Below are 12,154 nucleotides of genomic sequence, written 5' to 3'. Positions count from 1 at the left end.
CCCTCAGATACATCACACCTACATCACAGAAAAGGCGGTCTAAAACAGAAATTTGAATGTTGTTTATCTCCTGTCTGGCAGGTTACAGTACAGTGGTGCCCCGCAAGACAAACGCCTCGCAAGACGGAAAACCCGCTAGACGAAAGGGTTTTCCGTTTTGGAAGCGCTTCGCAAAACGAATTTCCCTATGGACTTCCTTCGCAAGACGAAAGCCCATAGGGAAATCTCCGGGACAGCGGGGAAGCGCAGCGCATCTTCCCCACTGTCCTCGGACCTCCTCCGAAGGCTGGCGGTGGGGCGGAGAGACCTCCCGCCGCCGCCAGCCTTCGGAAGGCTGTCCTGAAGACTTGCAGTGGGAGGAGGGTTTTCCTTCCCACCGCCAACTTTCAGAATGCTGTTCTGAATGTTGGCGTGGGGAGGAAAAACCCTCCTCCCACCGCAAGCCCCGGGAACAGAGGAGAAGCGCTGCGCGCCTTCCCCTCTGTTCCCGTACCTGTCCTGAAGGCTTGCGGTGGGGAGAAAAGCCCTTCTCCGCACCGCCAGCCTGGCAAGCGGTCTCCATAGGAACGCATTAATTGATTTTCAATGCATTCCTATGGGAAAGCGTGCTTCGCAAGAAGAAAAACTCGCAAGAAGGAAAAACTTGCGGAACAAATTAATTTTGTCTTGCGAGGCACCACTGTACTTGATTGGATTGCCTGGGGAGCCTGGCCAGTCTTTTGTAATGATAAATACTTAGTTCCTGGGCCAGGTCACAGGCTCACACCCTATTCAAACACAGACATACCCTTAAGACAGGATTTGTGAAGGAAAAGACAGTGGGGAGGCTTTTCCACTTTGACCTTGCAGAGAAAACATTTGGTCAGTTTGGGAATCAAAAATGGTTCCAGGTCGATCTTCCTGTGCTGATCTATGTATGTGGTTGGTTGGTACACTTATGAACATTACCATATATCTAAGACCTCAAAATTCCTATCACAGAACCTGCCAGAACTCAGTTCCAGCACCTCTCAGGTGGGCGCCCATCACCATTATAAGAGGACAGGAGAGGCGTTTATGCTGAGTTCCGGCACCTCTTTTTATTGAAAAATACCACTGGCCCAAACTACCAAGATGAATTTCAATAGGGACAAATGTCAGGTTCTACACTTAAGCAGAAATAACCAGGTGCACAAATATAGGATTGTGGGGTGGGGCACAGGGCCGGATTTAGTTTTGATGAGGCCTTGAGCTACTGAAGGCACTGGGGCCCTTTATATGTCCAGCTGTCCTTTGTCAACAACAAAATGTCGCTGTTTTTTGGGTTGAATATATGGTAGTTGATGGACTGAATAGATAGCTAAAGCCATTTGTACATAACAAAATATGAATTCTATCCAAATAATTGTTGAAATGAAATGCAAGCAGTCCATGCAGAATGTAGGCCCCCTATATATAGAAATGAGAAAACCCGTGATATTTTACGGAGCAGGCTAGCAGGCGGGGCCCATTACTTATATCATAGTAGCCCACACAACACGAAACACTGTTGCTGTAGGTAGGTTTTGTTTGTTTTTTTATCTTATGTTCTGGAAATGTGCATCCAGTTTTTTTTCCTTATTTTGGGGGGGGGGCAAGAGAGTGGGGGCCTAAGCTATAGCTTGTTTAACTTATACAGTGGTGCCTCGCAAGACGAAATTAATCCGTTCCGCAAGTCTCTTCGTCTTGCGGTTTTTTCGTCTTGCGAAGCACGGCTATTAACGGCTTAGCGGCTATTAACGGCTTAGCGGCTATTAACAGCTTAGCGGCTATTAACGGCTTAGTGGCTTAGCGGCTTTAAGAAAAAGGAAACAAACTCGCGAGAACTCGCAAGACGTTTCGTCTTGCGAAGCAAGCCCATAGGGAAATTCGTCTTGCGGAACGACTCAAAAAACGGAAAACTCTTTCGTCTTGTGCGTTTTTCGTCTTGCGAGGCATTCGTCTTGCGAGGTACCACTGTACGTAAATCCAGCACTGGGGGGTGATGCCAAACTTTTCTATTTACAACAGTGGGGGGCACTTGGCTTGGCAGCAGTCCATGTGAAAAAAATTGAGGGGTCTTGAGTTTGTAACCGCTAGGAGAATTGTATCTCTGTGGGTGGAATAGGGGCCTCCTAACCAACCACGGGAGTCCCATGGACTGCAAGAAGACCAAACCTCTATTCTGAAAGAAATCAGCCCTGAGTGCTCACTGGAAGGACAGGTCCTGAAGTTGAGGCTCCAAGACTTTGGCCACCTCATGAGAAGAGAAGACTCCCTGGAAAAGAGCCTGATGCTGGGAAAGATGGAGGGCACAAGGAGAAGGGGACGACAGAGGACGAGATGGTGGGACAGTGTTGTTGAAGCTACCAGCATGAGTTTGACCAAACTGCGGGAGGCAGTGGATGACAGGAGTGCCTGCTGTGCTCTGGTCCAGGGGGTCACAAAGAGGCGGACACGACTAAATAACTCAACAACAACTGCCAACCACGGCTCCCAGGATTTTTAGAGTGGAATCAAAGCACTTTAAATGTATGAACGTGGCCTGAAAAACAACTTCCAAGAAATAAGAAGATGCTGTCCTAAGCCGCCTTAACCACTTCCTCTTCACAGTGTCAGCATTATTCAGAAAATAATAGAACTGCAAACCAGTTTACGAGCAAGAGGAGGGGAGCAGCATCGAAGACTTCCGCCCAAGTTATGAAAAAGTCAGGCAGTCAAAGCGACTAGCTGCCACATGTCACCCACTTGGCCGTGACTGATGCTATTTTCAGTCCTATGCTGGCAAATTCAGGTTTTGCCATCGTGGTTGATTGGCAGACCTTGTGCAACAAACCTGGACCATTGTGCAATAAGGAAATTGCTTCCCTTTCCAGGATTTTCGCTTTCATCTCCATGAATGGAACGGATCAGGGCCGAAGGTCACTCCTTCCTCCCCTTGCTTTGGTGTAAGGTTTTAAACATAGGCCAGTTTCTCACACACTGGGGAAGATGGGAGTCTAAGCAAGCAGCAAGTTTCAGGCTCTCCCGGTCTGAATCTGTATTGGAAATGGTTTTTAAAATATGTTTTTGTTTCATCACTCGTCGCTTGCTGTCCTGGGACAAGGCAGGCAGGATATAAATATAGGAAACAAATAACTGCAGGCTCTATAATGACCCTCATTTTGTGGATTAGGTGTGGGCACCTGATGATGAGGAATGTAAAACAGCCCGCCATTTGGTGTGTTATTCTCAACACTGAAGAGTGGTCACTATAATTTTAAGCCTTTGACATAATGATCACAGTCTGTATCCTTTTGCTTCCCTCACAGCTTACCATTTTCTCCTTTTGGGGGGGTCTGCTCTGATTCCTCCTCCCCTCTCCCAATTAACCTCCGTCTCCAGGGCTTAGTGGTGGGATTTAAGCAATACCCAACCTCATTCCAGGAGGCAGAAGTCATAGCACTGACCAGAGCACTACGACTGCTGGGTGCAAAATAGACATCTACATAGATGAGGGTGAGGGAATAAACACTTTGGTGGGCTGCCCCATGGCATCCCTTGGGGCTGCCCCTAGGTCTCAAGTTTGGGCCCTGATATCTCAGAGTCTGGATGCTCCTGAACCAGCAACCTTCTCTCCACCTCATTCATTTCAAGCTTGCAAGCTCCATCACAGCGCAAACCTGGAAATGGTACCACAGACTATGGGATGTCTGCCCCTCTCCCAATTAACTTCCGTCTCCAGGGCTCAGTGATGGGAGGGAGCACAGAGGAACAAACACAGAAACAACATATGTATGTGCACCCGCCCTGTGTATTTTGATCATTTATTTTGTTTTGACATCTCAGAATTAGAGGTTTTAATGCTGGTGAAAGAGGAGAGCACAAAATATAGTCTGAAGCTCAACATCAAAAAAACGAAGAACATGGCCACTGGTCCCATCACCTCCTGGCAAATAGAAGGGGAAGAAATGGAGGCAGTGAGAGGTTTTACTTTCTTGGGCTTCATGATCACTGCAGATGGTGACAGCAGTCATGAAATTAAAAGACGCCTGCTTCTTGGGAGAAAAGCAATGACAGACCTAGACAGCATCTTAAAAAGCAGAGACATCACCTTGCCAACAAAGGTCCGTATAGTTCAAGCTCTGGTTTTCCCAGGAGTGATGTATGGAAGTGAGAGCTGGACCATCAAGAAGGCTGATTGCCGAAGAATGGATGCTTTTGAATTCTGGTGCTGGAGGAGACTCTTGAGAGTCCCATGGACTGCAAGAAGATCCAACCTCTCCATTCTGAAGGAAATCAGCCCTGAGGGCTCACTGGAAGGACAGATCCTGAAGCTGAGGCTCCAAGACTTTGGCCACCTCATGAGAAGAGAAGACTCCCTGGAAAAGACCCTGGTGCTGGGAAAGATGGAGGGCCCAAGGAGAAGGGGACGACGGAGGACGAGATGGTGGGACAGTGTTCTCGAAGGGACCAGCATGAGTTTGACACAACTGCGGGAGGCAGTGCAAGACAGGAGAGCCTGGCGTGCTCTGGTCCAGGGGGTCACGAAGAGGCGGACACGACTAAACGACTCAACCACCACACGTACACAATGGCCAGTTCTCTGGCAACAACATTGCCAGGGGCCACCCCTGGGTCTCCAAGTCTTTCCCCCCAAAGAATTCTGGGAACTGTAGTTACAGATAGTTCACCCCACCCAGCACCCCTAACAAACTTTGCGAACCCTTAAACCTGAGGTCCTCAGCTAAAAGGCGCTATACAAATGCAATGAATCATATGTAATAGTTTCCACAGGATTCTGGACTACAATTCCCGACAGCCCTTGCCAGCGCAGGTGTGCTGGTTCCCAGGGGCTGACGGGAGTTGTAGTCCGAAAGGCCCCTGGCCGGGGGAAGCCGGCTTCTGGAATACTAGATATTGTCTCCGTATGTGGGATTGTTGCGCTCCTGTCGCATTTATATTTATATTTTTGCTTTCTTTTAGGTGCCCCCCGTTCTCCAGACGCTGATGGACTACAGCTCCCGTCGGCCTCAGCGGCAAGCCGCGAGGGATGACGGGAGTCGCAGTCCGACAGCGCCCGACGGGGCCGCCGCCTCAGGATTTACGGCAGCGGTGACGTATAAAGAAAGCGACGCTGGTCGGCATCCGCAATTCCTCCGTTTATGCCAGGACTGAGGCAGAAATGCCCGGATGCTGAGGCGTGCGTCGTGACGTCGCTGGGCAAGGAGAGGTGACGCGGCCTTGCCCCGCCCCGCCCTCCTCGGTCGGCGTGGCCCCGCCCCGACGCCGGCTGATGACGCCTTTGGGCGGCGCCGGCAGCCGCGGCGGCTCCTGAGGGAAGGAGGCGGCGGCGGCGGCGCTGGGAGGCGAGGCGTGAGAGAGAGAGGCCTCTGCCGCGTCCCGCGCCTCTCTCCCCGCTGCGGGACAAGGTGAGGCGCCCCCGCGCGCGCCGAGGGGCCGGGTCCCCTCCCTGGGCCTCCCTCACCGCCAGACCCTCCTCTCCTCGCCCCCCAACCCTCCTCTCCCGTCGTCCTCTGCGGCTGCCCCACACCTCGCCCAGGTTAACCCACCCGCTTATCTCCCCGGCCACGCCCCCTCCCCCCTCTTTGTATTGGGCTCCCCCCCCAACGCTCCCCAGCCACGCCCCCTCCCCACCCCCCACCCCACCCCCATGGGGTCTCCTGGGGACGCTTCTTGCAGCAGCACCTACCTCCCCTGGCAATCAGGGGGTCCCTGCCAGACTCGCCCCCCCCTTCTTAAAGGGCTGAGGGAGGTCAGGGGGGCAGGACTGGGCAGGGGGTGGGGGTGGGGGTGGCACTCACGGGGGATGAGCGTAGCTGTGGAGCCTCCAGGTACAAGGGAAGTCTACCCCCAATTACCAGGCGGCATGGAGCAGGGACTAGCGAGGGCCGACTCCATTCAAGGGCCACGATTCAAGGGCCTCTTTCTGGGATGGTCAGAGTTGGAGCAAGTTCGGGTGGGATGGGGGGCAGCAAGAACAAGACCTTTCTCGTAGTTCCAAGAGTTTCAGAGCGGCATGCACCGCCTTTGGGAATTTGGAAAAAGCTTGCCAGTTCTTTAAATCCTTGCGGGATCAGGCCCATCTACTCCAGCATCCTCTTCTCACAGATAAGTGGAGGCAGAGCGTAGACCAGGCTTCCTCAACCTCGGCCCTCCAGATGTTTTGGGACTACAACTCCCATCATCCCTGTCTGGAGAAGAAATATATTATATATATGTATGTGTGTGCATGTATATATAGGATGTGGGGGGGGCGCTGTGGGTTAAACCACAGGGCCTAGGGCATGCCGATCAGAAGGTCGGCGGTTCGAATCCCCGCGACGGGGTGAGCTCCCGTTGCTCAGTCCCTGCTCCTGCCAACCTAGCAGTTTGAAAGCACCTCAAAGTGCAAGTAGATAAATAGGTACCACTCCGGCGGGAAGGTAAACGGCGTTTCCGTGCGCTGCTCTGGTTCGCCAGAAGCGGCTTAGACCTGCTGGCCACATGACCTGGAAGCTGGACGCCGGCTCCCTCGGCCAATAAAGCAAGATGAGCGCTGCAACCCCAGAGTCGGCCACGACTGGACCTAATGGTCAGGGGTCCCTTTACACACACCCCCTCTCTCTCTATATATATGTGTATATATATATCTGCTTGCTGCTCAGTGAAGGGGAAGAGGGCATGGCGGGGCAGTGGTTAGAGCACCTGCTCTGCACGCATTGCAGGGGGTTGGGCTGGATGACCCTGGGGGTCCCTTCCAAGTCTACCGTTCTGTGGTTCCATGCAGGAGGTCCTGGGTTCAGCCAGCAGCGGCGTCTCCGGGTAAGAAGAGGAAGGAGCCTCCGGGAGGAGAGGACTATGTTGATGGCAGGAGGGCTACTGCTTCGGCTCCATAGTTGGAGGCCGCGATGCTTCTGAACGCCAGTTTCTCATCTGGTCAGCTGCTGTGAGGGTGCTGGGCTAGGTGATCCAGCAGGCGTTTCTTCCGTTCTTAGGAAACGGAGAGTTCCTGTTTGTTGTTGTGCCAAAGTGCACACTTTTGGAGGGAAGGGGAATTGACTCGGGGGTAGTGCGGGTGCAGAAGGTCCCAGGTTTGATCCCCAGCTGCGTCTCGAGGTAAGGCTGGGAGAGGCTCCTGCCTGAAATGATGGAATGCCACTGCTGCCAGTCAGAGTACTGAGCTGGATGGAGCCCCCCAAAGGTCTGAATTGGGCACTTTCCAACCTTCCAGTTGGGACCACAGTGGGACAGCAGGTCCTTTGCATTCAGAAAACTTGGTGTCTTAAGCATCTGCAGGTAAAAGACTCTCAGGTGGCCGGATGTCTCCGCCAAAGCAAGGCACTGTCAGTCAGAGTAAATGGCAAGACGGTGCGATTTGGTTTCCTCTCTGCTTTGTACTTCGCCCTCCCAGCCTTATTCCCATACTGAAAGCCAGTACAGTGGTGCCTTGCAAGACGGAAAACCCGCTAGACAAAAGGGTTTTCCGTTTTGGAGGTGCTTCGCAAAACGAATTTCCTATGGGCTTGCTTCGCAAGACGAAAATGTCTTGCGAGTTCCTGCGGGGTTCCCCCCCCCTTTTTGCTAAGCCGCTTATCAGCTGATCTGATAATCCGCTAAGCCGCTAATGGGCTTGCTTCGCAAGACGAAAAAAACGCAAGACGAAGAGACTCGCGGAACAGATTCTTTTCGTCTTGCGAGGCACCACTGTATAGGAGAGAGAGAGAGAGATGAAGTTACACTCTCCTATACAGTGGTACCTCGGGTTAAGTACTTAATTTGTTCCGGAGGTCCGTAACCTGAAACTGTTCTTAACCTGAAGCACCACTTTAGCTAATGGGGCCTCCTGCTGCTGCCGCGCTGCCGGAGCACGATTTCAGTTCTCATCCTGAAGCAAAGTTCTTAACCTGAAGCACTATGTCTGGGTTAGCGGAGTCTGTAACCTGAAGTGTATGTAACCACCATACTGGCTTTTGCAGAAAACTGAGGGTTTGACACTAACCTCAGTTTCCCGAGGTACACTTCACTTGGCAAACTGAGGTTTGCGTCAAACCCTCGGTTTTCTGCGATGTCCTCTTGAACCTGCATTCTTCTACCCCCTTTTGCATGGCATAAGAAGCACCTGCTAAATCAGGCCAAAGAGGACCGTATCTAGTCCAGCATCCTCATAGCAGCTAACCAGATGCCTGTGGGAAACACAAAACAAGGACCCGAACATCAGAGCACACTCTCCTCCGATGGTTTCCAGCAGCTGGTATTCAGAAGGAGACAGGGCAGAGGCATCATGGCTACTAGTCATCCATAACCCTCTCCTCCTCCATGAATTTGTCCAATCCTCTTTGAAAGCCATCTAGGTTTGTGACCATCAACGCCTCCTGCGGGAGCAAGTGCCATAGTTTAAGTATGTGCTACGTGAAGAAGTCCTTTCTCTTATCTGTCCTGTAACTAAGTGAATAATGAGGTAGTGGCCCCTTGCCTGAGGCCGGGGGGGGGGGTGCAGGAGGAGGTTGGCGTTCATTGAGCCAGGAAGCCCATACAACTTTTGCTGCAAGCTCCTGCGCGTTCAGATATTTCAGTTGAGTTTTCCAGCCCTGGTTTAGGGACCTTCTTGTTCAGCTCCCTCTTTGGCAGCAGAGTTTTCTGTCACGGGATGTGACACCCACACTGAGTGAAGCCCAGCCAGGTATAATGAGCAAGCACTCCAGTTGGCAGGGGAATGCCAGGCCATCTCAGGTGTGTGGAAAGCTTTTCTCCTAATCTGCCTGAAACATGCGAGCCAGGAATCAGTATTGGGAACTGTGTGCCTACCCCCACTTGAGATGCAGAAGAAGAAAAAGGGAGGAACAAATTCCCAAACGCTGGCTCAAACTGGAGTCACATTTTACAGATAGCTTTGTGCAAATATCTTCAGGTGCAAACGTTCTCCCTTGCTTTGAAAGGGAAGAAAAAAGGCATTGAGTTATCTGAACTTTTTGTTAATTATTGCATTCATATACAAACTTTTTCTCTCAGGAGCTCAAGGAGCTCATACATTGTTCTCCCCATCCCTGCTAGATCACTGCAACAACCTTGTGAGGGAGGTTAGGCCTGAGAGGCAACCACTTCCCCAAAGTCACCCTGTGAGAGCTTCATGGCTGAGTGGGAATTCGAACCCTGGTCCTTCCCAGCTCCTAGTCTTGACACTCTTGACGACAGCACCACACTGGCCCTCAAAACATAACTGCCAGTGTACACCAGGATGGGATTCAAACCCATGCTCGCAGAGCCCAGCCCACTGCCTTAACCACTCAGCCACCACCCGTGCAGGAAGGGTAGTCTAGGAGGTACGCAGTCCAGCTTCCGACATGCATTGGTGTTTGTGGTTTTTCTTAAACGCATTAAAGCACTGTCTAGTCTTCATGGATGCAAAGATATTTGGAAAGGTTGCTTGAAGGCAAGTGGGAAGGGCTAGGCAGGAACTGGGTCTTACGTCCACCTAAGTGTTTCTGTGTTCTGTACATCTCCTGCCTGTGCCTGACGCTAGTTCTGCACACTATGCTAAACAAGCAGCCATCTCCATAATAATAATAATAATAATTTATTATTTGTACCCCGCCCATCTGGCTGGGTTTCCCCAGCCACTCTGGGCGGCTTCCACAAATACCAAAAATACACCAATATGTCATACATTAAAAACTTCCCTGAAGAGGGCTGCCTTAAGATGTCTTCTGAATGTCAGGTAGTTGTTTATCTCTTTGACATCAGATGGGAGGGCGTTCCACAGGGTGGGCGCCACTACTGAGAAGGCCCTCTGCCTGGTTCCCTGTAGCTTTGCTTCTCACAATGAGGGAACCGCCAGAAGGCCCTTGGCGCTGGACCTCGGTGTCTGGGCTGAACGATGGGGGTAAAGACGCTCCTTCTGGTATACTGGTATCTCCATGCGTCCTGTCGCCTCTGGTTTTCACAATTCAGAAGCCTCTCCTACTCTTCTCCCATGACCCTAACGCAGCTCTTCCTTCCTCTCTCTCTTTCTCCCCCCACAGCCGCGTCGGCACCATGAAGGAAATGTTTCAAGACGAGAAGTATTGGGGGGGCCCGTCCCCCAGCCTCCGCGACCCCACGGGGCACCGGGACAAGCTGTGCCGCTCCTCCCAAGAGTGGGGTGAGCCGGAGCGCAAGCACGGCGGCTGCTTCGAGGGGAACCGGCGCCTGGCCTACGCAAAGAAGCAGCCCCTGGGCTTCAGCCCCTCGTCCTCCGCCAGCGAGGAGGAAGAAGGGAGGTGGGACCTCCCCTGTATGTCTGGCTGGGAGGTGGCCGGCGTGGGCCCCTCCCACCCAGCCCAGAGCAAAGCCGGCAGGGCGAAGGTCCCCCGGAGCGGGGGCCGGGCCTGGCCCTTCGACGTGGCCGCGGGGGCCAGCTCCCGGAGGCGCCCACAGCTTCTGGGGGCGCCAAGGTCGCGCTGCTTCCGTCGCCAGCGCCGGCGTGCCCTGCGGGCCTTCCGCATGCTCCTCTACGCCAAGAGCTCCTCCCTGGCTTTCCACTGGAAGCTGTGGGGCAAGATGGCCTCCAGGGGCCGCAGGCGGGGAGGGGGAGCAGTGGGGGCAAAGCGGGCCCGGTCGTCCCTGTCCCTCTCGCCCGGTTCGCAGCCCGACGACGACCACCTCCCGCTCTACAAGAAAAGCTGCCCCTTGCGGGAGGAGGACTGCCGGGGCGGGGCCAAGCGCAGGCCCCGCCCCGCCCGCTTCAAGCCCCGCCCTCCCGAGCCCCACCTGGACTACGACTTCGACGGGGCTTTCCCTGCGTCGTCGTCGTCCTCGCCCCCTCCGGCCTCTTCGCGCCTCAGCCTGCTGGGGGCCCTGATGGACGACGCCTCGCCCTACCCTCAGTACGTGGAGCTGCAGAGGGTCAGCTTCGACAAAGACCCCGGAGCCGCCGAGCTGGAGGAGGAAGCCGCCGGCCTGCTCAAGTACCCTGGCGGAGGGACCCACGCCTCCCCCAGGACTAGAAAGGGCGGAGAGGCGGAGCACAGCCTGGATGGAGACGGAGGTAAAGCTCACGTTTAACCGCTGCCCTTCGACGCCTCCTGGTGTTGGTGGTGGCTGGCTAATAGCTAGCACTGTGTGGATTATGTGTAGTGTGCTGTGTCTCTTGTTTATTCGTGTGTTTATTTGGCACGTCGGCACCCCGCTCCTCGGCCAAAAAAGGCTCCCAGAGCAGTTTGCGCACAATCGGAATGAGACCCTACCTGCAGGCTTAGACTCTTAACAAAAACACACAACTACGCAGCACACGAGGAAAGAGGGGCAGGGAGGGAAGAGGAAAATAAAATTTCCAAACAGTTCTTCCAATAATAATAATAATAATAATAATAATAATTTATTATTTGTACCCCGCCCATCTGGCTGGGTCTCCCCAGCCACTCTAGGCGGCTTCCAACAAAGATTAAAAATACATTAGAATGTCGCACATTGAAAACTTCCCTGAACAGGGCTGCCTTCAGATGTCTTCTAAATGTCAGGTACAGTGGTGCCTCGCAAAACGAAATTAATCCGTTCCGTGAGGCTCTTTGTATAGCGGGTTTTTCGTCTTGCGAAGCAAGCCCATTGACAGCTTAGCGGATTAGCGCTATTAGCGGTTTAGCGGCTTTTAGCATCAGCTGATAAGCGGTTTAGCGGCTTAGGAAAAGGGGGGGGAGGGGGAAAAAACCCGCAGGAACTCGCAAGACATTTCGTCTTGCGAAGCAAGCCCATAGGGAAATTCGTTTTGCGAAGCGCCTCCAAAACGGAAAACCCTTTCGTCTAGCGGGTTTTCCGTCTTGTGAGGCATTCGTCTTGCGGGGCACCACTGTAGTTGTTTATCTCTTTGACATCTGGTGGGAGGGCGTTCCACAGGGAGGGCACCACCACCGAGAAGGCCCTCTGCCTGGTTCCCTGTAACTTCGCTTCTCGCAATGAGGGAACCGCCAGAAGGCCCTCGGCGCTGGACCTCAGCGTCTGGGCTGAAGGATGGGGGTGGAGACGCCCTACTGGCACAGTACAGGGGCGGCAGGTGCCTGATGGAGCTGGGAAAAGCCGATGCAAAGATCCTTCCCAGTCCCTTCTCTCCCACTGAGGCATGACTGCCGAGGGCAGACCTGGCCTGCCACAGTTTTAAATAACTGCCTGTGGCTTTTTAAACTGGTGTGCCTTTCCACCGTGT

At 53.3% G+C, this 12,154-nt stretch overlaps 1 protein-coding gene across 1 annotated transcript in view; it reads left to right on the top strand.

The window, feature by feature from the left end:
* Positions 1-5,280: 5,280 nt before the first annotated feature.
* Positions 5,281-12,154, top strand: part of SENP3 (SUMO specific peptidase 3) — a 33,645-nt gene continuing 26,771 nt past the window's right edge. The window contains exons 1-2 of the mRNA XM_081835691.1: positions 5,281-5,408; positions 9,999-11,002. Coding sequence (XP_081691817.1) covers positions 10,012-11,002 — 991 coding nt within the window. The 5' untranslated portion in view covers positions 5,281-5,408; positions 9,999-10,011. The remainder of the gene's footprint in view (positions 5,409-9,998; positions 11,003-12,154) is intronic.

This window comes from Podarcis erhardii (genome assembly GCF_964252035.2).
Source record: "Podarcis erhardii genome assembly, chromosome: 13".
NCBI lineage: Eukaryota > Metazoa > Chordata > Lepidosauria > Squamata > Lacertidae > Podarcis > Podarcis erhardii.
This window is presented reverse-complemented; position numbering and strand designations above follow the sequence as displayed.